Source organism: Balaenoptera musculus, chromosome 7, assembly GCF_009873245.2.
Source record: "Balaenoptera musculus isolate JJ_BM4_2016_0621 chromosome 7, mBalMus1.pri.v3, whole genome shotgun sequence".
NCBI classification, from domain to species: domain Eukaryota; kingdom Metazoa; phylum Chordata; class Mammalia; order Artiodactyla; family Balaenopteridae; genus Balaenoptera; species Balaenoptera musculus.
The window spans coordinates 98,109,501-98,135,276 of NC_045791.1; the positions used below are offsets into that span (position 1 = coordinate 98,109,501).

Consider the following 25,776-nt stretch of genomic DNA (forward strand, 5'->3'; position numbering starts at 1 on the left):
GAGCTGTTTGTATATTTCGGATATTAACGCCTTGTCAGTCTCATCGTTGCAAATATCTTCTCCCATTCTGTAGGTTATCTTTTTATTTATGGTTTCCTTTGTTGTGTGAAAGCATTTAACTAGATTCCATTTGTTTATTTTTGCTTTTATTTCATTTGCCTTGGGAGACTGGTTAATTTATTTCTAGGTATTTTTTTTTTTTGACACAATTTTAAATAGGAATTTTTTTTTTTTTTTTTTTTTTACTGCTTTTCAGTTTTTAATTTATATTTATGGCAAAGACTTTAATTTTCCTCCCTTTCTCCCCTTTTCTCTTTCTTTCCTTCCTTTTCTTCCTTTTTCCCTTCCAATATATGTCTTTAGGGTCAAAATCTTATTTTCTGAGGTTAGAATAAATATAAGCCTCATAGTTTTCTTGAAAAGACCAAACTATTATTTCCTCATCACATTTCCTAGTTGTGAATTGAAAGTTCACTTAATCCAGATGGTAATATGACTCATCCCTCTAAAAATGTCTTTAATAGACTTTCTGGTCCAGAATTTCTTGAGCTTTTTAATTTGTTGTATTAAGGAAGTACTTGCTGTACAGTCTAATTTCATTCATAGAATAGTAATAGCTGTGAGGTCAGAGTTCGCATTTTTAAACTTGTGAAAGGTTGCATTAGTATTTGAAGTTTTATAAAGGAAAAATCTCTTTCAGTAAAGGAAGAGGTGAGAACCAATGCAGTACTGAGTCAACATAGTAAATTAGCTTATATGTTGATATTTGTAAGAATTAAAAAAAACTTTCCTACAGTTAGGGTCTGGGTGTTTTTTTGTGTGTTTTTTGCAGCAGTGCATAGAGTCAGTGAATGTTTTAAAATCATTCTCCTGAAGCAGATGTGTATTTTTCATATTAGGATCTTAGCATTGGGAGGCAGAGAAGCAAACATGTTCATCAGAGCCAGGGTCCCGCCTCTAAAATTCTTTCCTGATAGCAAATCATAATTGCTGGCTGCATTTTCTATGACAATTCAGTAAAGCCTAGTTTTGGAAAGGAAATCTTTCTTTCTGCCCTTCTTGACCCCAGTTTCTTATTTCAAAATAAGTAATTTGGATAATTTATCAGGACTCTTGGTTTCTGTAGAATGTATGTGACTGTAACTGTTGTGGAAGGGAGAATCTATAAGTAGTGAAGGGCTTTTTATCTTTTTTTTCCACCCCTTTTTTAAAAAAGAGTTTAGGAGGTATGGGGAATTAAAAAGTTTGGGTTAGCTTTGGAGTCAAACATGTTGGTTAAAATTTCACCTCATCTGTTAGATGTGTCTTTGGGCACGATCTGTTTGAAATTGGGTTTTTGTGACAATTAAATGAGATTATATGAAGCTCCCTACATATTACTTGCTTTCTTGGTACTCAGAATTGCTTCCCATTTATTGCAAGCTTGGTGAAAAATTCTAGTTACGCTTTATGCCAGCAAATACAGATTTCTTGATATTCATTGCTGTGCAATCCACTTATACCTCATTAGAGATAAAATGCTAAGCTGTATTTTTTTCCAGATATGAGTAGTTATATAGTATTGATGCATGTTTAGGTGTGTAGGCTACAAGGAAAATAGGAGGAAATAGGACTGGGTGGTGGGCAAGGTTAAGCAAGAAATAAATTGTGGGCATCAGGATGCCCCCTCTGGAGCATTTTTTTGTCACCTCCTCTCTCTTTTTGGGTCACTCCCTCTGCCCCCAGTGAATTTGTAGGAGAATTTACAAGTTTAGGGGTTCTTCCCCTGCTCTGGAAGTTGAACCTTCAGGTGCCTTTTCTTGGTCGGGGTGAGTGTGGAAGCGTAAAAGTCTCTGTTGGCAGAGGGAATATAATGGTGTTAATTGACCTCTTCCCTCCTGTAGATATTGCAGATGTCTTAGATTCAGAGTGACTCCCATTTCCGTTGTTCAGTCCTCCAACTTGTGGAGGTTGATGGATTGAGATACTGCTATGTTGCATCTCTCCTGAGCCTATGACCTTCTTGTAGATGAACCAGATCTAAGCAGGTAGAACCATGGAATACGATAGTATGAACTTGATCCCTTTGGCAGCCTATGCCCCGACACCCCACCCCATAAATTCAGGCATTTACATTTTTTTCCCTGTTACTAAAACATGTTGTCTCTGGAAGCTGTTCATATGAGAATTTGTAGCTTTTTTTTTGGGGAGGGGCTGGCATTTAAAGAAAAGTGGGGACTTAATATAGGTTGTATGACTATGATATTACTAATACCCCTTGGTAACAATTTAAAACGTAAAATTTTATCTTAACATCAGAATTTCATATGCTCCTGAAGCATATTATTTGAAGGTGGTTTTGTAGGTGGGCATTAATCTCCATTGCTTTATGCACAGTCATTTTCATAACCTCAGCTTCTGTCTTCAGTGTTCTGACAGTTAGGCGTAATCCTGTCTGCCCTCCTTCCTCCTCCTCCACTCTCTCCAAGTCTCCTGTGTTCTTCTTCTCAAATAATAGAGGCCACACTTGGAGAGATTTTTCTTAAACTTCATCATTATGATTTTAAACAAAAGCTAAATAAAATTATATAAGATCTGAATAACTTATTTTGATGTAATACAATTGACCATTTACATAAAACATCATAAAAACATATTTCAGGTGTTTGAACCTAGCTAGTTGTAATCACACAGTTTCACATTTTAAGATTTAGTGTTGGCTAATCTATCATTGTGTAAATAATGATGGGTCATTTTCTTTTAATGTTAAACTTGACTCATCTTGTTATTTTAATTAGCAGTTCTGAGAGCATTGTAAAGGTGGAAGTTATTATGGTCTTCAAAGATTAAATGTACTTTGACCAATTATAGCTGCATTTAAATTTTTTTACAATTAACAAGATATGTGGAAGTCCCTCTAGGTTAATTGCAGGTACATATAACTTGTTTGTAATGGCTGCATAATTGTCCACACATAATCGTCCATAATCGTTTGTAACGGCTGTAATGGATGTGTAAGTTCTTTAGCCGTTCTTTGATTTTAGATTGTTTTCTGTTTTTAGTTGTTAAAATTTTCCACAATTTTCTGATCTAGTAGGATTTATTCAGCAGTTCAAGAATTAGGCAGCATCCAATCTAGCAGACAGAAAGGAGCTCCAAAGAGCTGTACAAAGCAAGAAGTTTTTGTAGATCACAATGAGCAGGAAAAAGGAAGTTATACTGGGCATTTGCTGATTGGTTAAAGCAGGCTTATTTTCCTTTATATGGTGCAAAGGGTGGTATTGGAGCTGGGTCAGGTAACTTGTGCTGAGCAGGCAAGACTTATTGGTTGACCTATGCCTGCCTTTTCTGGGAGAGCTGAGCTTAGAAACTTAGCTAAGTTTTGCTTTGCTGACGTGGGGCTTAGCATGAGCGACTCCATCTTGGGCCTAATCTGATTAACAGTTTTTTTGCCTTTGAAACAGTACTACCACATCCTCCAAGCTTTGCCTACAGACTGTACTACTTACCATACATGATTCCTTTTTTGTTATAGTCATCTATCCCCTTATTCCTTAAATATTAGAACCTCAGGCTTCCTATGACTCTACTGCTGTCCTATCACGATTCTTAGCGTTTTCAATCTTTCCAATACCACAGCCTTTCATTTCCTTAACCTCCTGTCCTTAAATGATCTCATAGTCCAGTCTGCCTCTGCTTCCCCTTTCTCCGTTACTATAATCTAGACCTCCCTGTGATGGATAACCATACGCCCTCAGCAATCTCAACTTAAAACATTCTGCACAGACCATTACCTCCTGTGGTTCCAATTTACACCCTTTTAGCACCTCACCTCCAGCAATTCTGTGACTAATTCCACTGATCTGTCTCCTCATAAATGCTTTCCCTCCTCGTGGCCTTCCTTTCTCAAGTTAAAATTGCCTTATCAGTCATTATACTCACTCCCTTGGAAACAGACTTAGTTTACTTATCTTTCCTTTCTTTACCCCTGTTTTGTTCTGGAACTTGCCTGATAAAATCCCATCCTATAGAAATAGGATAAGAATCCTATCCTAGGAGCTGTCTTCCTATTCTTTCTCGAACTCTCTCCAGTTGGGCTTTGATCTTTAACCACAGTTCTTTTCAAGGTCAGTAGTGACCTTCATGTTGTTAAATCCAGTGTCTGATTCCCAGTCCTCATCTTTTTTTTTTATTTTTTATTTTTAAAAAATTGTAGTAAAATATACCTAACAAAATATACTATTATTCATTGTAATCATCTTTGAGTGTATAGTGGGCATTAAGTATATTCACATTGTTCTGCACCCATCACTATCAGCCGTTCCCCAGAACTTTCCCATCGTTCCAAACTCTGTACCCATTAAACATAATTTTCCATTCCCCTGCCCCCTCAGCACCTGGCAACCACCATTCTACTTTGTCTCTTATGGATTTGCATATTTTAAGTATCTCATGAAAGTGGAATCAAATATTTGTCTTTTTGTGTCTGCCTTATTTCACAGTGTAATGTTTTCAGGGTTCATACATGTAGCATGTCTCAGAACTTCATTCGTTTTTCAAGGTTGAATAACACTCCATTGTGTGGCTGCCACATGTTGTTTATACATGTATGCGTCATGGATATTTGGGTTGTTTCTGTCTTTTGGCTGTTATGAGTAACGCTGCTGTGAACTTTGGTGTGCAGATATCTGTTTGAGTCCATGCTTTCAGTTCTTTTGGAAATATACCCAGAAGTGGAATTGCTGGATCATATGGTAATTCTGTGTTTAATTTTTTTAAGGGACTGCCAGTCTGTTTTCAGTAGCAGCTGTACCATTTTACATTCCCACCAGCAGTGAATAAGGGTCGCAGTTTCTCCACCACCTCCATCCCCCAGCCAATGCTTTTTATTTTCTGTTTTGTTTTTTTCTGTTTTGGTAATGGCCATCCTAATGGGCGTGAAGTCTCATCTCATTGGTGGCTTGGCTTACATTTACCTTTGTTGACAACATGTGTAAAGCGCATCGGTGCTCCTTGACTCCACCCTCCTGCTTTTCCTCTGTCAGCACTGACCCCTCCTCTCATGCTCTGTTTGCTGGCGCCTCTCGTCCCCGAGTCCTCTAAACATTGACATGCCCCAGGGTCTGCTGTTGGTACCTCTTCTCACTCCCTAGGCCATCTCAGCCAGTCTCATGCCTGAAATACCGTAACTAGGCTGAGAATTCCCAAAGTTAACCTTCCACAAAACGGAACTATATTTTTTCAAAATCTGCTCCCCCTGCGGTCTTCCCTGTCTCAGTAAATGACAGCTCAATATTTCTCAATGTCTCAGGCCAAAAACCTTAGAGTCACTTTTGACTGCTCTTTCTCTCTCACTGTATACAAGGCTGTACCTTCAAAACAGAGCCAGTTCATTTCTCACTGCCGCCTTCGTCCTCCTCTGGTCTAAGCCAGTGTCATCTCACCATCTGATCCCTGTCAGAGCTCCTGCAGCAGCTGCGGTCTCCCGCGTCAGTACTGTTCTCACAGTGACCGGCCCTTCAGGATCCGGCCCCTTTCTCACAGTATCCTCTCCGACCTTGTCTCCTTTCACTGTCCCCCTCCCTCCCTGGGTTCAGCTAGGGTGCGCTTCTCCCAGATGTCCGCTCGTAACATCTGAGATGCCTTTTCTTACTGCTTTCTAATGCAGCGGCCCTCTCCTCCCCCAAGTTCATTCCCTTTAACCTGCTTCATTTGTCTCGGTAGCTCCTGTTACCTCTCGATATTTAGTTACTTGTGCGTGGTCTGCTTGCTTCCCATGTTTTGTTCATGACTGTGGCTTCATCCTCTGGAAGAGGTCTGGGTATGGAGTCTGTGTTCAATATTTATTTGGCAAGTGAATGATTGAATCTTTGTTTATATGTTTAATAAGCATTTGCTTTTCTGTAGACTACAGTCTGAATGTGGGATTGCAAAGGGTGTGTTTTGTGTGTGTGTGTGTTTTAAATATTGATACTGTACTGCTGGAATACTTCAGTGCACTCTGGATATGGTAGTCTTTTACATATTTGTGAAACTATTGGTTGCAAATTAGTATGGCTTCATTTTAATCTTGATTACAAGTTCCGGAGAATATATTATCTGTATGTATTAGCCATCTGCATTTCCTCTTTTTTGGCTTCTCTGTACATATTCTTTGCCCAGTTTTCCTTTTTGTTGCTTGAATTTTTTTTTTTTTTAATTTATAGGAGTTCATTGTATATTTTGTCATGGTATTTTTTTTTTTCCCTAAATCTTGTTTTCCTTTTTTTAATTGAAATATAGTTGATTTACAATGTTTCAGGTGAAGAGCATAATGATTCATTCATATATATTCTTTTTCAGATTCTTTCCCATTATAGGTTATTACAAGATATTGAATATAGTTCCTTGTGCAATACAGTAGGTCCTTGTTGTTTATCTATTTTATACGTATCAATAGTAGTATGTATCTGTTAGTCCCAGATTCCTAATTTATCCTCTCCCGCCCTTTCCCCTTTGGTAACCATAGTTTGTTTTCTATGTCTGTGAGTCTATTTTTGTTTAGTAAATAAGTTCATTTGTATCATTTTTTTAGATTCCACATATAAGTGATGTATATGATATTTGTTCCTCTTTGATTTTTTTATTTTGATTTTTTAATTTAATTTTTATTATTTTTTGGCTGTGTTGCATCTTCGTTGCTGCACGCGAGCTTTCTCTAGTTGCGGCGAGCGAGGGCTGCGCTTTGTTGTTGTGCGTGGGCTTCTCATTGCGGTGGCCTCTCGTTGCAGAGTATGGGCTCTAGGCGCGCGGGCTTCGGTAGTTGCAGCACATGGGCTCAGGAGTTGTGGCGCACGGGCTTAGTTGCTCCTCGGCATGTGGGATCTTCCCAGACTAGGGATCGAACCCATGTCCCCTGCATTGGCAGGTGGATTCTTAACCACTGCGCCACCAGGGAAGTCTCTGATTTTTTAAATTGTGTTTCACCGTAAAGAAATGTTAAATCTTTAAAATTTATGTGGAATTAATTTCTAAGAATTGATGAGAAAATTTTGAAAAATATGGCTAGTGAGGGTCTTACCAGCTATTTAAAGCAGTAGTTCTCAAACGTAAGTGCACATTAACATCACATGGTTGCTGTTTAAAACTGAGTCTGCTAGTAGTTTTCAGCTTATAGGTATCGGGAAGGAAAGGAAGGGAAAGGTATGTCTGAGGAATCTTTATTTAAAATATACTCTAAGGTAACTCTGATCTGATTGGTCCATGGATCACAGCTGAAGAAGCATTGTTGTAGATCTGTCTTTGGTGTAGTGTGGTATTAGCAAAGCAGTAGACAGATGGATCCGAGAAACAGAACAGCGTCCAGAAACGAATCCAAGTGTGAATGATAACTTATTATGGAAGATGACATTCTGGTTAATTGAGAAAAGGATGGTTTATTTCATAAATGGTTCAGACAGTTCACCTGAAAGGAAAAGTTAGCTTTTTCCCTTACACAATGGAGAAAAATAAATTCCATGTTGATTAAAGATCAAAATATAAAGATTTTGCAAATACTAGAAAAAAATATAGGATACCATTAGTTTAACCCTGGGGTTGGATGATGCCTTCTTAAACTAAATTGGAAACCTAGAAGCTGTGAAGGAAAAGGTTAATAGATTTAATGGTTCAAGTTTACTTTCTGAAAGGTGATACTCATATTCTAAGCTGTGGCAACATAATAAAGTAGCTGTGACTGGTTTCCTAGTGTGGATGAAGAATGTTGCCTGCCGCATCAGTAAACAAAGGATGTTGTGGCGGTCAAGCCACGAGCCCATTCAGGATAGAGAAAAACAGAATACTGGCCCTACACAGTTAAGGTGCATATCAAAGGAATGATTTCAGTGAGCCCAGACTCTTGCATCTTCCTATACATAGAAAAGCACTAAATTCATTAACTTGATGTTTGTTTGTTTTCTTTAATTAGCAGAAATCTTTTGATATTCAACTACCTGGTTTGTTTTTGCAGAACTCCTATATATCCTGGCTCCTTCCTTACCTCTTTGGAATAGTCTTTCAGAGCTAGCTGAGAGCCTGTCTCCTGGGCTTAAGCTCTCAGTATGTCTGTGGAATAAAACATAACACTCGACTTTTTGGATGTGCTTTCTTTCAGTTGACACTAGTCTACATTTTCTGTAGCCATTGAGCAAATAAGATGCAATTGACCAAAGTTTTGTTACTTTACCTAGTTTATCTAAAACATTTTAGAAAAGTTAAATGTCTTAATTGCATGTGACTGGTACATCTAGGCTACTCTTGACACCATTGACTCTCCCCTCCCTTGACTTTCATGACACTGCCCTTTCCAAGTTCTCCTACTTTATTGGCCTTTTCCGTGGGATTTTCCTCCTCTCAGTCTTGGCATTAGTTTCCCTCCAAAGTTTTCTGTCCTTGAACTTATCTTGGAGGTTTCCTGTGTGTTCTTTTTGGGCAGCTCTGACCCTTCTTAACTTTCACAGTTTGTGTGTTTGGATGACACACAGACATCTTAAACCCATTATTTTCAAGACTTGTATTCATCTTCTTTCCACCAATCATCCAGCCACTGAGCAACCTCTTCACTGTGTGCGTTTCTGTCTCAGTTGAAGGCACCCCAGCTGTTTTCCCTCCTTTCACTGCTTCTGCTCTAATTTGCAACTTTATTCTGTTCACGATTCAGGTACAGTACCACCCTCACTATGTTAAGCAGAAAGATTTCAGTTGTTGGAAAGGCTGGAGGAACAGCTGCTACCCTTGCCACCCAATCCTGCCTCTGGGCAGTTAGGAGCCAGGAATCCTAGCTGCTCGCTCCTTGTCACACCCACCATAGCTTGTGACCTAGGAGTAAATGATTACTTGTTACCTCTTATGTGATTTCCTTCCCTCCAGTTTCTGCTGCCTTCAGGTTAGCCTCTGCATAAAGTTATTTTCTAATGCTGTGTGTTCATGTACATTGGAATGCAAACTAAATTTCTTCCTCAGCATCAAAGCCCACAACAATTTGACCTTTAAAATTTGGGACCTTTAATACCCTGCCCTCATCTCTCATCTCCTCATCCCTACCCTGCTCTACTGGGTGGCTGATTATTTCCTGAACACCTGCTGATTTTGGTGCTTGTTCAAGCTATGTGGTATCATCTATTCAAAATCTCCATTCCTCTGCCCTCCCTATCCCCAGACTTTTAAGATCATAATAAATAGCTGTTTGGTTCAAGAGGATGTCTCAGAAGAAGCCAGAACTAACCTCTACCTTTTACTGTACTCTTCTTGAAACACTTTATACTCAATGATTAGTACTTATTAAAGTTTCATAGTTTTAGTTCTTATATTTAGGCCTGTGATCCATTTTAAGTTAATTTTTTTGTATGGTATAAGAAAGGGGTTCATCTTCGTTGTTTTATGTGTAGATGTCCAGATGTTCCAGCACCATTTGTTGAAAAGACTGTTCTTTCCCTATTGAGTTTTTTTGCCATCTTGTTGAAAATCAGTTGTCCATAATAGAAAAGTTTATTTCTGGACTCTCAATTTTATTCTGTTAATCTATACATATGTACTTTTTCTAGTACCACACTGTCTTGATTAATATTGCTTTGTATTAAGCTTTGAAATTGAGATGTGTGAGCACTTCAACTTTGTTCCTTTTCAAAAGTTTTGGCTGTTCTGGCTACTTCGAATTTCCGTGTGAATTTTAGGATCAGCTTAACAAAACTCTCTATAAAAGTCAGCAGAGATTTTGATAAGCATCGTGTTGAATCTGTACATCAGTTTGGGGAATGTTGCTATTTTAACAATATTAAGTTTTAAAATCCATAAACAGGATGTTTTCTATTTAGGTCTTTAATATCTTTAAACAATGTTTTGTGGTTTTCATAGTACAAAGTTTGCACTTCTTGTTATATCTAATCCTCAGTATTTTTGAAAGTGTTGTAAATATAATTGTTTTCTTCATTTTCCCATTATTCATTGCTAGTGTATAGAAATACAATTTATTTTTGTATATTCATCTTATATCCTGCAACCTTTGCTGAACTCTTTGTTTGTTCCATTAGTTTTTCAGTGGATTCCTTTGGATTTTCTATACTGCAGTCATATCATTGGTGGATACAGATAGTTTTTTAAATCACAGTTATTTTTAAATTCAAAATACAAACATGCAGAATTAAATTTCAGAGTACTTAGTGAGATAACATCATTCTCCTGGGTTATTAAGGTACATCTCTATTCTTTGCAGTTCTGATGTCCTGAAAGTATTAGGGCCATTGTTTTCGTTGTGCCACTTCTCTGTACAGAAACCTTCAGTGGCTCCCCATGCCCTTTCTGGCAGAAATCTAGATTCTTTGGACTCCTTCTTCAGGGTACTACACAATACGTTGTTGAAGAAAAGAGCTTGGAATGGTGAACAGAGCCCAGAGATCAGTTGGGAGTCCTGGCTTCTCACCAGCTGTGCATGAGCAAATTCGCAGGTGTCCCTTTTCTTGTAAAGTTGCAGAGTTTGACTTTTAATTTTTTAAGAATGGTTTCCTTTAGTTCTCTGAACATACTTACAATATCTGCTTTGATGCGTTGTCTGCTAAGTCTGACGTTTGGGTCCTCTCAAGGAGGATTTCTGTTGCCTGCTTTTCTCCCTGTGTGTGGGTCATACTTTCCTGTTTGTTTGCATGCCTCATAATTTTTTGTTGTAGACTGGACATTTTAGATATTTTTGTAGCAGTTATGAATACTGATGCCGCCTTCCCCGTTTCCGCACTTTCTTGTTGTGTTGTTTGCTTGCTTGTTTGCTGGCTTGGCTGACCGGTTTTGGTGAAGTTTACTTTTTCTGCAGTGTGCCTCCTCTGATGGAGCTCCTTCAAGGGCACAGCCTTGGGAACACGCACAGTTACTTTGAAGTACCTTCTTCAGGGGGTGACAGCACGGTTCTTGTAGGGCTCCCTTTAACGGTCTCTCTCCCTCATCCGCCTCTGTGTTGGCACCGCACCCAGCAAATATTCTCCACTGATAGCTAGTCGATTGCTTTATTGTTTTGCACAGTGCCCTGGGCTGTAAGTTGCCCCACAGTGTGATACAGTTAAATTAGATGGTTTTTGTAGGGGTTGTGTTTGAGGCCAGTCTTTGAGCTGCACTGACTCTAGGAGGGCTCTTCCTAGCTGTCTCTTTCCATGATTCCATTGAACTTCTCTGGATCTGTTCTTCTGCTTGTTTCTGTTGTGGAACTACCAGCCTCATCTTAGTTGCTCACCACTGAAGTCTCCATTGTTTTCCATAGTGCCATTAGGCTTGAACTTCTCTGTTCTCTGTTCCAGCTAAGGTCAGTCCTCTTAGGGATTGCTGAGTGGTTCTGTGTTCTTACAGCCTGCTTCTCTGGCCTGGGGAGAACCTCTGTGCCATTGCTCCAGGGCCAGGGCCAGGGGCAGCAGCTTGTCCTCTGCTCTGTGAGTGGGGTCCTGGGCTTGGCTGTAGCCACCGGTCTCTGGAGTGTCTCTCCCTGCATCCACCTTACGAATCACGGTGCCCAGTAGTCTTGGTCTGCTGCGTCTGCCGTAGATCTTCTGCCCTGAGTGGAGACTGGGTGAAAGAAGGGATTCGTCAGATCTCTTGGCCAGAACAGAATTTCTACAACATGGAGATGAAGAATGCTAGAAATCGTAATCCTGGATTTAGAGCTGGGTGGAGTAATCAGTTAGTAGTTAGCTTCAGTTTTGTTTCTTCAAAAATGATATTATCACCTACCTAGCGAACAAAGCCCGTGTCCTCTGCCTCGTGTTCTTCCTCCCCACTCTCCCTCTTCCTTTAAGTCTCAGCTCAAATATCACTGGCCAGGGAGGCTCTCGTGGACCACCCACATACTAGAGCGCCTCTTTAGCCTTGCCTGGTCACCTAGTATTTCCCTTACTGGGTTCATTTTTCCCTCTTAGGGTTTCTCACCATCTGATGATATTTGTCTACCTCTCCCAAGGAATGTATAGGTTCCATGGGAGGAGAGACTTAGATTGTTTCCTTCACTATTATAGTCTCTGTACTTAGAACACTGTCTGACACATAGGAGAGTCTCAATAAATCTGATAAATGCAACATATAAAATGTCCAAAGTCTGTTGTCTTCTTGCTTCACAATTTAACCTGCCTACATTGAAAAATATCTAGAATCACTGTGGGAAGTGAATTTCATATTGCTTGCTAACTCCAATTGCTTGTTGCTGCCTAGAGTGGGAGAAGGGGGCTCCCTGGGAAAGAAAGCAGTGATGATTTAGCAGTGGTTGCAGGGGTCAGGAGAGAGGAGAATGTGGCATATGTGCTAAGTGTTTGCCATCTCTAATGTAATGAGACACTGAAGAACGGAAATGGGTGCATTGTTGGTCTCCATTCTCTTGTAGGTCTTCTGGCTTGCTTCCTCTTCGCCACTGGGAAGTATTTGTGGTTACTTGGGGTTAGGTTGGAAAAGCCACCTGTTTACAGAATGATGTGGAAACTTTTCTGTAGAAATCCCATTGTTAATAGATATGGCATAAATGTGTATCCTGTAAATATCAGGAGTGGACAGGACATTGCTGGCGGCCAGTATACTAGCTGCTGCTTATTGGAAAAAAAATCGTGTGCCTATCTGATATGAAGACTTTTTCTTTAAAGTTATTTAAGAATGATCTTTGACTAATTACTTTCTTTCCTTTCCTTCTAGATTCTTACGGAAATCTGTTAATTCTACTTTTTGAGCACTATGAATAACCACGTATCTTCAAAGCCATCTACTATGAAGCTAAAACATACCATCAACCCCATTCTTTTATATTTCATACATTTTGTAATATCACTTTATACTATTTTAACATACATTCCATATTATTTTTTGTCTGAGTCAAGACAAGAAAAATCAAACCAAATTAAAGCAAAGCCTGTAAATTCAAAACCTGAGTCTGCGTACAGATCTGTTAACAGCTTGGATGGTTTGGCCTCAGTATTATACCCGGGATGTGACACACTAGATAAAGTTTTTATGCACGCAAAAAACAAATTCAAGGACAAAAGACTCTTGGGAACACGTGAAATTTTAAATGAGGAAGATGAAGTGCAACCAAACGGAAAAATTTTTAAAAAGGTAATGTGGTTTTCTATTGCCTTTGACTTCGCTCTGAATAAAATGTACGCTTAGAAATGGTGGCAGGGGACAAGCATGGCCTGCTTCTATTGGAATTTGCTCATGTGGCGGGAGAAACGAGGTAGAAGGGGACTAGACTGCGCTTTTTTCTCCTTCTGCACCCCCGGCATGGATTTGTTCCGCATTTTCACAAAGACATTGAGATCACTCACTGGTGTGGGGCACTTCTGAGCCTGAATGGCTACCAGGACTTGGAATAGAATGTCTAGGGCAGTTTGGGGTTTGAAACTATATTCCCTGGTACTTCCAGAAGCACCTGTGAGCTCGAGATTGCTCTGGGTTTTGGGGTGTGACCTGCTTTTTCTGATTACAACGTAGGTTCCATTGGATACTTAATGATTTGGTACTTTGGTTTGTGGCAAGTGCTTTGGTTTTCTAAGAATTTCTTTTCACAGATATAGAACTTGCCATTATTGATTTGAAACAGAGGATAAGACCTCCTTAGAGGCAGTGTAACAGTGGTTAAGAGCCTGGACTCCAGATACAGACTATGGGTTCGAATCTCGGCTTTGCCACTTACTAGCTGTGTGTGACTTCGGAAAAGCTACGTAACAAATTTGCCTCAGTTTCTTTAACATGGAGGTAATGATCATTGCTGACGTTTATTAGCATTTCTTATGAGCCAGGCTGTTTTAAGAGCTTCACACATATCAGCTTATTTAAGACTTACAGTAGCCCTACGGGTTAGTGTGATCGGGATATCCTCCTTTACAGATGGCGGCGCGGAGGCACAGATAGGTTAGGGAACTTACCCAGGGGCATTACAGCTAGCAGGTGGTGAGGCTGGGACCGGCACCTAGGCTGTCTAGCTCCATACTCCTTAAACTAACCCCAGCTCAGAGCTGTTGAGACGATTAATAGAGAAAGGGAGTGAGAGAGAATGAGAGTGTATGTGTGTGTGTGTGTGTGTGTGTACGTTCTACAAGTGTGTGTGTGGAACAGTTTGTGGTATCTAGTGTAAATGCTCCAGCTTTTGTTATCATCTTGGGAATTCACTGGGCAAAAGTGTATGAATGAATCTGAAGACTTACATCGTGGAGTAGTGCAGCCCTGTGAAGGGTAGTAAGTATAGAAATGTCATGAAAATGCTGTTTATGAACTTGGGTATGTGAGTTTCTTATAAACGGTTCTTGAAGCTCTGGTAGGTGAAAATGGAAGATAAAGTTTTTTTAGAGGCAGTAAGATGATCTGTAGTTAGTTGATAATTTGGTTAAGTTATAGGTTTAATACCTGTGTAGGCAAAGTTGTTTTTCCCTTACCCTCTTTTTCCAACTACATCCTGACTCCAGCTGTCTTTTTTCTGTTAATCATGAAGGAGCTCTCAGATCTTGGAGGAGAGTCCAGATAAGCACAGCTATGGAATGAAAGGCTCAGATTTCCTCCTGTTACTGCAGAATGTGGGGAGGAGAGTGAGAATGATGTTGTTTAACTTAATGGTCCATTGATTTTGCCACTTACCACACAAATTCCAGTCCTCATCTTCTAAACGTAAAGGAGATGGCACGCAAGTTAGTATCAGTAACGCCTAGAAATTAAAAAAACATTACTTTAACTCTAGACAACAGAATCTGTTATGTGTTCCTAACCTTCAAATGGAGTGATGTTTTATCTTGTTGTGCCTGGAACCATCCTGACTTATACTTGTTGTTCTGGCATTAATAGTGCCCCCTACAGTCGCCAGAGTGATTTGGATAAATCCTATGGTCACTCTATTTTGAGAAATTGAAGTCATGTAGTTAAGCATGTTTGATTACTCTTCTCTAGCCTATAGATTATCATAGGCAAAACACTTTATCATAATGGTGTCTGATTTTTGTCATATTTAGTTGCTATTTTTTATGGTGTACCATCCTTGATTCTGTCTTTGCGAGATCTGGTAGTTATAAAAGGTACTGAAAACACTACATTTTTTAAGTGCTAAAGCTTTCCACTCCTCTGCCTTCTTTTCTGTGCTTTTTGTATCTAAAATAAACATTCATTTTTGTCCTTTGACAATTCCTACTGCTATTTGAATTCAAAGATTGGGTTCTCTTACTTTTAATGTAAGCATATATAACAGAAATCCTGTTTTAGCAGGAAGCTTGTTTTTTCTCTAGTATCCTGCACACACTGCAGGGTAGTGAGTGCAGGATACACACACCACATGTATTTTATGGAGCTAGCACTTCACTCATCCAGTACTCACAGCAGCAGACTGGTTCCCAAGTATATAAAAAGGAGAAAAATATGGTGAATATGAAATTCTTTCTTAATTCAGGTATCAGTATAATTAGGACAAAATAAAATCCTAGAGCTATCATAGTTGTTCCTTAAATGTGGCCAGATAATGCAGTGGACACAAGCAAAGTTCTTCTTCTTCTTCTTTTTTTTTTAAATTAATTAATTAGGTTGTGCTGGGTCTTAGTTGCGGCACATGGGCTCCATAGTTCTGGCTCACTGGCTCCTTAGTTGTGGCATGTGAACTCTTAGTTGTGCCATGCCTGTGGGATCTAGTTCCCCGACCAGGGATCAAACGTGGGCCCCCTGCATTGGGAGCACAGAGTCTTAACCACTGCACGACCAGGGAAATCCCAACACAAAGTTCTTATGCCCCGTGCATGGGGGGTGTGTGTGTGTGTGTGTGTGTGTGTGTGAGTGAGTGAGCGAGAGAGAGAGAGAGAGAGAGAGAGAGAGAGAATGTATGTGGCTCTTTCCTCCCTGTCTTGACCATGGTGCCTTTGTATTCATTGTTTATTCAACAAAGAAATATTTGAACTCTAGTAGAAAAGTTAGAAGGTGAGAGAAACCGTTTTCAGTTAGCACCCTTTTCTGTCTATACTACATCACTGTCAGGGGGTTTGCCTACCATTGACATTTGCCATTAACTTCGCATTTGTGATTCATCAAACTTTTTTCAGAAGTCTTTAATATAAACTCTGATGTAGAAAACACATATTTTTTCCTGTTTGAAATTAGACTCATTGGGAAAGTACGTTTTGTGTATCACAAACAAAGCAAATATTTTCTGTTAGCCTTACTGGAGAAAGTGTGCTATACCACTGGTTAGCTAAGACTTCAGTTTCTGTTGGTCTGCATTGCAACTGTAGCAGTGGTCTGTAGACTGAATAGGGGGTATCTCCACTGTGTATTAAACTAGGCTGCCCCGCCCTTGGTTTCTTATTTAACGCCCACTGTATTGCAGCAGCAGCTGCTGCTATGGAAGGATGGTGAAAAGGGGACCTTTCACAACCTGCCCTTAGATGTAGAAGTGGAGTTGCTTAGGCAGTGTGGCCTCTGCTCAGAGTGCTTACTAAGAGTGGAACACATACGTAATCTTGATGGAGTGTATCTTCATTTAATAGTTTCCATAAATGAAGATAATCTTCTCTTGGAAAATAAAGCTAGTGATTAGCAATATCTAAAAATTTTCTCCCTGTTTTGGGGGACTGAGCTTTGGGGATTAACCCTAGAGTGTATCTGGCATGGTTGAAACAAAGATACTCAAAGCCTTATTTCAAATGAATGAACTCTGAAGCTTTGTTTCCATCTTATCCTAAAAGTCTGGTTTGAGCTTCCAAGGGAAGGTAAGTGGAAGATGTGATGGTTCCGCTGTAATTATGCCCAGGATAGTGCGGCCATCAGCTTCACCAAGACAAGTTTCCCGAGGGGCACAAACAGAAGAACAAATGGCGAAGAAACAGAGGCGGCTGTGTTCTCGAGGCTTGGCCAGCTTTTCCAGGACTGTATCCTGCTGTCATTTTAAGTCTCATATGGTTTTATAAAACTGTGGCAGAGTGAAGCGTGTGGAACGTGTGTCAGTAGCTCCTGATTCCAGCCTTCCCAGCAGCAAGTGCTTGTGCTGATGTCTTTTGAAATGAATTAACAATGAAATGATCAGTTTCCAGAACGTTTTAAAAATACATGTACCTGAAATAGAACAAAGTTGCAAAGAATAAAAATAACTGCAGTGAAACAGAAGACACAAGACCAGCTCAAACATTTAGTGATCTAACTTCCAGAGATACTTTAGGTTTTTTTCTTACATATTTTACACACCTTAGAGAGAAGAAACTAGAAGGAATTATGCAGTCATAGTGCTTAGAAAGAGAAGTTTCACTGTGACTGACATTCCTTCTAAATTGATGGAAAAAGATACTAGAAATACTCATTTCTGTTCTTAGGAGTTGACTTAGCTTTCTTTTCCTCTTCCTCATTGCCTACTTTTGTGTTATTTCTCTCTTGAGTCATGTTTTTATCCTATTTGCATATGTGTATGACATTTATTTTTTGACTTACTAGGATATTTACATAATTTATATAAAAAATAATGGCCCATCTCTTGGCCAGAATTTGTGGTTGGTTATTATATTAATACTCTCCCCAGCCAGAACGCTTGGTTTTCCTTTCCATACTTGCTCCTCTCCCTGTCATCCCTGTTTGTTAAAGGCACCGCTGTGTACCAGATGGCTCAAGTCAAAAACCAGGAGTCTGATTTTTTTTATTTCCCCCTTACAGCTCCCTCCACCCCCCTCCCTTTTTTTTTTTTTTTTTTTAAATCAGGTCTTCTGCTTCCACTCTTGCTTCTACTATAATCCACTCAAACACAGCAGTTGAAATGATATTTTACAGCTGTTAATCAGGCCACCTTACTCACTTGCCCAGCGACATCTCAACTCCTTTCTATAGTGCAGTTGGAGTGTTGTGATTTAGTACTTAGATTCTGGAATGAATCTGCCTGGGTTCATATCCTAGTCTGTCACTTAATAGCTGTGGGATTTGAGCAAGTTATGTTTATTCTGTCTGTGCCTCAGTATTCTCATCTGTAAAATAGGGATAATAATAGTAATTGTCTTAGAGTTATTGTGAGAGTTACTTACAGCATACCTAGCACGTAGTAAACACTAGTAAAGGTTAGCTTCCCTCATCGTCGTCATGGTTATTACCAACTGTCCAGATCTCTTGAATATTTTCACTCTCTCTGGCTCCCTCACAATAATTTGTTTGTAAAGATCTTCATTTGCAGAGGGAAAGGTTAAATGAAGCCAGATGTACTTTGTCGACAGTAGGAAAGTATATACTTTTGAGATATCTCTGTTCTGAATGGTTAAAGTGAAAGTTCTAGTGTTGATAGAGGTTAAACTCAGCTACCTGAAAACTTAACCTTTATAGAATATCTCATTCTTCAGGGCCCTGACTGGTTAAGTATTGTGTGATTTTGTTTTACAGAATGTTCTGTATCTTATCTCCATTTTATTTTTATAGTTTTCTTTTGAGATAAGAGGCCTTCCTCATCAGCGTAATCAAGGTATCTAATTTCATAGGTTCCTGAACAAAGGTAAATTATTAAGTTCCTGTGTCCCAGGCAGTGATAGTCTGAGTGACAGCATTGATATTTACATATGTGTATGTCACACCTGTCACAGAATGAAAATCCAGGCAATTGAACGTGAGAGAGGAAAGTGACTGTAGGGATCGTTTAGCCCCCAGCCAGGTTTACAGATGAGGAAACGGCTCAGACTCCACGGTCGTCGTTCACGTAGCCACCCTAGTCATGCGTTTTCCTCACTCTTAGGACAGTCAAACATATCTATGTCTCATGGGCCACAGGTAGGAATATTTAAGAGGCGGTGGCAAAGGATGTATGCGATTGAATGGTGATGACAACAAAAGAAGCCAAGGGAGTTAAATGATCACGTGGATATGGACCTTTAAAAAAAAGGCATCTTTTAAACAAATGAGGCTGCTGGAGGAGAGGTTGAAGACTCCGAGGCCCAGAGTGAATTGAAGTTGTTTCGTTACACCAGTCCGTTCCACACATTTAGCGAATAATCGCTGAGTGCCTACTATATGCTAGTACCATCCTAGGCACTAGGAGACAATAATGAACAAGACACACAGATTACTCTTTTCTGGATCTTGTATTTGTATGGGAGGAAGAGAGACAATAAAAAGGTAACAGATTTAATAACTATTGTGAAGAAAGAAAGCTGATTGGAGATCAGTGATAGCCTCTCTGAGTAAGTTATGGCTAAGTGGAGGCCTGAAGGACACAGAGGAGCCAGCTTTGTGAAGATCTGGGTAACGAACCTTCTTTGCAGTGGTACAGGATTGTGCAGTGGCTCTAAAACAGGAATGAGCCCAGCTGGGTGAGGCACTTAGGGAGCAAAGTTCATGACGGCATTCAGACCCTGAGACTGAGTGCCTCCTTAAATTTCGTGCCCTGAGCACCTGTTTTGCCTCATCTTGGGTCCTGCGCTGCCTGTTTTAAGGACAGAAAAGACAAAGTTGTATTTATAGGAAGTGAGTCAGGACAGAGGTTTTGAGATGGGCACAGAGACACTGGCAAAGTCTAGGACCCTTAAGGCTTTGTAGGGCAAGGTAAGGTTTTCCAACTCCATTCCTACTGGAAAGGGAGAACACTTGCAGAGGAGTAAGCTGATTTATGTTTTTCAAAAACTCACTACGGTAAGGAGAAGGGGCTAAAGGGGGATAAGAATGGAAGTTGGCCAGTCAGCATTCGTTAGTTCAGGGGAGAGATGGACTACATGACAGGTGCAGGTGGAGGGAAGTGGTTGCATTGGGGGAATATCTGTAGACATCTTAGTTGCACAATCAGGTGAAAAAGTAGGTTGGATGTCCAAGTATGGGTGGTCAGGACTAGAGGTGGAAACTTGGGAAGCTCTTCAAAGCAAAGTCCTAGTGAGTCGAGCTTTTGTCAGGGACACTCCAGCCACTGTGATACCGTGAGGGACTGCAAAGGGTATGGGTACAGGTGTATGTAGGTTATTAAACTTGGTGGTAGGAAGCTAAGGGAGTTTCTGTGTAATTTCTGGTTTCTCAGTGGAGTGTGAGATAGTATCGTGAGATGGAAGTGGAGAAGGGAGAGAAAGGGTAGAGGATATTTGAGTAGAGAGAAGGTTTCAGACAGCCATTTCAGAGGGTGAGAAGATGAATGTAGCAGGGAAGCATAATAGGATGGCTGGGTGGTGAGATCTGTGATCCTGGATTTAAAACACCTGGTTGGTGTTTTCCAGCAGTGCTCTACAGTATAGGCAGGGGATAGATGCATGAGCTTAGTCTCAGGTTGGGCTAACCATAGGGACAAAGTTAGTATTTGAAACCTTTTCTAGCACAAGTCAGATAAAATTATGCGGTAGGTAGGGTCCCTTAAATGTAATCTTTATGGGAAAGATCACTCCTAGAAAATTCAGTGGTTTAAAGAATTAAATTCAGATTTTGTTTACACTTGAATTAAACTCGTGACTTGATTTCTTTGCACCATCATTTATTTGGGTTTACGTATTTGGGTTATATAGCTAATGCTTTTTCAGAACACATATATTCTCTGAAATTTACAAAACTCATTCAGATTCTAGAATCTAGGAGGTAGCTCACGCCTATCTTTGGAGTGTGAAATTCTTAATAATGGTTAATCCAGTTCCTACATGTTTCGGCCAAATTCTCATCTGCCTTCTCACCGCCACAGAGCTCCTTTTGAAGCCGTTGGAGCTCCGCGTGCTGAGCATTTCATGGGGGTGCAGAGCAGGGTGAGGGTTTGGGACCCACTAAAGTTAAATGAACATTTTAATTTCAGCTGCTTTATCCAACAAAATGAAAATTTACTTCTCAAGTCCAGTTTGGAATAGGGCACTAGAGGGCAGTATTTAACTTTTTCCACTTGTATCTTCATCCAACCTCTGTTTCTAGAAATCTCTTAAATATTATAAGCATTTTTGAAAATGAATATGTTTAGATGGTTTTAAGGCATGAGAGATGTATGTTAGTGACACAGCCATGTTTGGAACTGTCTGTATATTTTTGCAGCAAGAACAGCTTTCTGTCTAATCTGTATATAATTGGGGATTTACGGTCTGATATAAGTTGGAGAAAATTCCTAAAGGTAGTTAAGAGGGGGTTGTTACTGATGTGAGCCTTGATGTCACCTGCACAAATAAAAGTCGAAAGCCCTGCCACGCCAGCGGGCATTCAACAGAGGGACTCTGGAAAATAGTATAACAACTCCCCACCTGGTCGTATAAATAGAAACTTGTTTACTTTGCTTATCCAAAGTTAGTTACAGCAGTTCCAACTGAATGGCCATAAGCATTTCTGTTAGCTTGGGTCTGCCAGTTTCTGTTTGTGAATCATGTTATACTGTCTGATATTGAAATCCAGGAATTCATAAGTAGAGGGAAAGTAAAATGTTGGTATCAGTAGTACTTGACACTAGGCTAAATTATAAACTAACATCTACCTTGTTTAAGTAAATGAAGTCTATAAATGAATTATTAATATATGTGCTTTTGGCCAGAAAGTTGACATTTAAGATCCTCTCAAACTTTGAATAATTTTTTAAAAGAAAAACAACCCCCCACCCCCAAATTACAGTTAAAGATTTAGCAAAAGATTTGAGTTGTCATAGAAGATGTCACAAAATAGCTAATTTCAAAATAGACTTTTCACTTGAAACTCACTTTCCAGCTTTTCATTAGAACAAAGTAGTTTATATACAAACACAACTTTCTGGTTTGTCAAAATTTGGAATACATCCTGGCTTCTTTCTAGAAATTAATATCTTGGTTAATTTGAAAACTATTTGTATGCTTTCTGTTTTATCAGGTTATTCTTGGGAACTATAATTGGCTGTCCTTTGAAGATGTCTTCGTTAGAGCGTTTAATTTCGGAAATGGCTTACAGATATTGGGTCAGAAACCAAAGACCAACATTGCCATCTTCTGTGAAACCAGGGCTGAATGGATGATTGCTGCACAGGCCTGCTTCATGTATAATTTTCAGCGTACGTGGACTTTCTTATCTGCTCAAAGCGTGGACCTAATGTTGTGGGAGAGATGATACTCACTTTTTATTATAAATATTTACTCCCAAGAGATTAAAATTCTGATGTTAATTTTTACCTTGTATCCAATCAGTGGATAACTCTTTGTTACCACTTAGAATTATTGGTCTCTTTTGGAAAAGGAACCAGCCGTGGAACAAATTACACAGTGTAGTAAGGGGACTTGAACCTGTTCAGAGGGGACTTTCTGGGTCTGGGGAGCTGGATCTATACCTGTGGGTCATTGCTCTGCTACCCCCTCTCAGAATTTTCTTTTGACGTTAGTGTCATCTTGTTAATGCCACTTCTGTCAGTAACAGCTGGCCTCTGAAACACTTCCAATACTCAAAGCTAGCTGCTCTGTTAAATGATAATTTTTATGTTGTAACTATAACACAACCTGTGGAAGTTGTGATGCTTCAGTCTGTGAGGTAGTCCTGGAGGCTTAGTTCAGAGGTCTTGGTGCCAAATATGATGCAAAATACGGACATTGCTTATCCTTCAGATGAAACAGAAAAGATACTTTTATCAGATTTCTTGCTGTAAATGCCTCCGCTGTTTTTTTTTTGTTTGTTTGTTTTTAAACTGGCATACCTTTTTGTTGTCACAGGTTTGGGTTTGCAGTATGTTTCTTTTAAGAAGCTTTAATTATCTCTTAAAGTGATTTTAAGTCTAACTTTTTTGAATTAAGGAGAAAGCAAATAAAAATTCTCTTCCTCCTCATCATTATTTAATTTTGACATTTCTAAGAATGTCTTTCTTTAGATTTTTCTACTTTAGCATAAGCAGTATTACCACTTGTTCATGCTATATTCTTAACAAGTAATATCTTAAATATGACATTCAGTGTGTTATCTTATTGGTATATTTTTCTTATTTTAGTATCAAGTAGTTAACAACTAAGACTGTGACATTTTAGAAGTCAAATGTAATTCCTTTCAACATGACAGTCTCAGAATAGCATCTATAGGTAAAACAAAATAAAATTAAAAATTTTTAAATTTTAAAATATTGCAATTTTGGAAGGAAGTTACAGAAGGGTGAGTAGGCATAATGTTAGTTAATATATTAAAATAATTTAGAAAAACAGCATGATTAGATCACAGACTGTGGATCTAACAATTTAGGGTTTAGTATGCTCCATCCACGGTCAGAGGCTTTATTTAATTCCTTTTAGTATTTCCATGTAATGTCGAAATGTTTGACTTGCCCTTCTTTTCCCTGTAGTTGTTACGTTGTATGCTACTCTAGGGGGTCCAGCGATTGTTCATGGATTAAATGAAACAGAGGTGACAAACATCATTACTAGTAAAGAACTCTTACAAACAAAGTTGAAGGTGAGAACTAGTTTTCTAATAACTGTTCCATACTTTAGAATTGTCAGTGTCATGAGCTCATTATTGATACTTAGTTCTTTTATGATCTTTAAAATATCTCTGTAAACTTTGTGGGACTATCATACTTTATTCTTCTCCTTTAGAAAAGAAAAAGTGGATTTCATATATATTTGTGTATAAGTAGCATAGAGAGCTACAAATTAATTGTTAATGTGTCCATGTCAAAGGTGAAGGGATTACAACTTTATTGTGCTCATCTATTTTCTAGTCTGTTTTCAATAAATTTGTAATTTGTAAGGGTTATTTTTAAACTAGTAATTCACTTGGTTCTGAAGCATTTGAGTCATTACAAGTTTCAGAATTTTTTAAAGGGAAGAAAAAGACTTTACAAAACTACAGGAGAAGGGTTTCTTTCGTCTCTAGACAACTCTGTGAAAACAATAATATCTGTTTTTTTTTTTTTAATCCAAGTTTATAAGAGAATTCCCTTCCTCTCCCCCTGTATCTTTATTTGCCTCTTAAAAGCATGAGGAATGTTCGGCTACCCTGTAGTTCAGGCAGTGTGTGTTTACATGCCCATTTTTGTCAGGAACTGACTTTATTGATTAAGATTTTACCAAAGAACAAGGGTACACACAGTAAATATAATGTAATAAAACAGTAACTTATATTTCAGACCAGTAGTTCTCCATCTGAAAAAAGGGGTATTCATACCAGTACACCCCACCCTTGCTTTTTTGAGGCAAGAAATTAACAATTTGCTGAATGTGGTAAGCGGCTTTTCTTGTGTCCTGGACTATTTGCCAAGCTATTCAATGAAGAGTAATGAAGACTACAACGAATGCTTGTGTTTTCCCAGGATATAGTTTCTCTAGTCCCATGCCTGCGGCACATCATCACCGTGGACGGTAAGCCGCCGGCCTGGTCTGAGTTCCCCAAGGGCGTCATCGTGCACACCATGGCAGCAGTGCAGGCGCTGGGAGCCAAGGCCAGCGCGGGTATGTGGCAGTTTCCCAGTTCCTCATGTATGTTCTGCAGTGACCGTGTTCTCCAGAAGTGCTCCAGATATTTGATTCTAAAGTTAGATCAGGTGACAAACTAGTTTCCTAGGCCATCACTTTGGGAAGAAAGGTCACCCTAGGTATACTCTCATCTACCCTTTAGAAAAAAAAGCTTAAGGAGAAACATGAACATTTATTTATTAAAATGTTCTAAAAGTAGTATCTATTTGAAGTTAATTTAAAATACTTTTTACATTATACAGTTTTCCCGTTTCCCTTTTTCTCTTTGGTTTAAAGTTAGTCTTTAAACCAAATAACAAATAATGCCATTATTTGTCTAAACAAATAATGCCATTAAACTTGCTCTATGTGAATTATCTGTAAGTATTAACAGATACGTAAAGTGTCTAAACCTGCATCCCTCCTTTTACTTTCTGCTCCAGCTGTGTTGTTTCCAGAAGGGGACATCTTTCTGTCCTCCAACTAGCACACCCAGGCATGGAAACTGGAAATTCCCACTCTCAAATAAGTGTCAGAAAATGTTAGAGAATATATTGATGTTTAAGGATATCACAAAAGCTGTTAGGATGGTGGGACTGTACTTCCTTTATAGTTGGAAACATAGTGATGAATTAGATGTAAACATTCACTCAGCTTGGGAATGGGGTTATGCTGAGGTTAATTTTGGACATGTTGAATTTACGTGCTGGTGAGACATTCAAATGTAGCTTTGTAGTGGGGAGTGGCCTATATAAGTCTAGTACGCTGGAGTTTAATTTGGAGTTAAAGGATTTAGAAGCTAGAAACAGATTTTAATTAAAGCTGTGGGAGTAGGTGAGGTCACCCCCAGAGAATGGTACCTCCAAAGGCCACCAAGAATTGGTCAGAGAAGGAGGAAGAAGACACGCAGCGTGTGGTTCGTGGGAGCCGAGTGAAAGGAGCCCCTCAGTGAGGCAGGAGTCTTCAGCAGGACCAGGTGCACTGCAGGAGGCCGACGATGCAGGGATTGCAGAAGCACCACTGGACTTCTTAGCCAGTGTCGCTTCAGAGAGAGCAGCTTCTAAGTGCTGGTGGCAGAGGAGAACGGTGCCATGGGATGAAGGAGTGAATGGCGGATCAGGAAGCAAGAACTTGAATAATAACAATTGTCAAGAAATATATCTTGACACGTAGGAGAGAAAGAGTTCACTTGGGAACATGTTTAAAATGTTTTCCTCATTTATTCAAGAAGACCACATTGAGGGTAGTTCCAAGATTAATTCCGGCAGATCACCAGTGCTATCCGTGACCTACTTCTCTTAGTCTTTCTTACTGTGTCACCTCTGTAGGATGTTGGCTGCTGTTCTTAGGCTTGTGCAAATGAGGGACATTGTCTTTTAATCCAGGATTCCGAGTATCGCCATGTTAACTTCACCGCTCTGAAGCAGAGAACATTTTTTAGCAAATGTCTAGGTACCCTAGTCTAACCACCCTTATTTCTTAGTTGAGTTGCTGGAAT

The 25,776-nt window shown here is 39.4% G+C and overlaps 1 protein-coding gene across 2 annotated transcripts in view; it reads left to right on the plus strand.

Annotated features, from left to right (window-relative positions):
• The window catches only part of ACSL3 (acyl-CoA synthetase long chain family member 3), a 79,650-nt gene that overhangs the window by 36,210 nt on the left and 17,664 nt on the right, over positions 1-25,776 (plus strand). For both annotated transcript variants that reach the window (XM_036857142.1, XM_036857143.1), the window contains 4 exons: positions 12,649-13,065; positions 21,724-21,901; positions 23,168-23,277; positions 24,137-24,275. In XM_036857142.1, coding sequence (XP_036713037.1) covers positions 12,688-13,065; positions 21,724-21,901; positions 23,168-23,277; positions 24,137-24,275 — 805 coding nt within the window. In that variant the 5' untranslated portion in view covers positions 12,649-12,687. The remainder of the gene's footprint in view (positions 1-12,648; positions 13,066-21,723; positions 21,902-23,167; positions 23,278-24,136; positions 24,276-25,776) is intronic.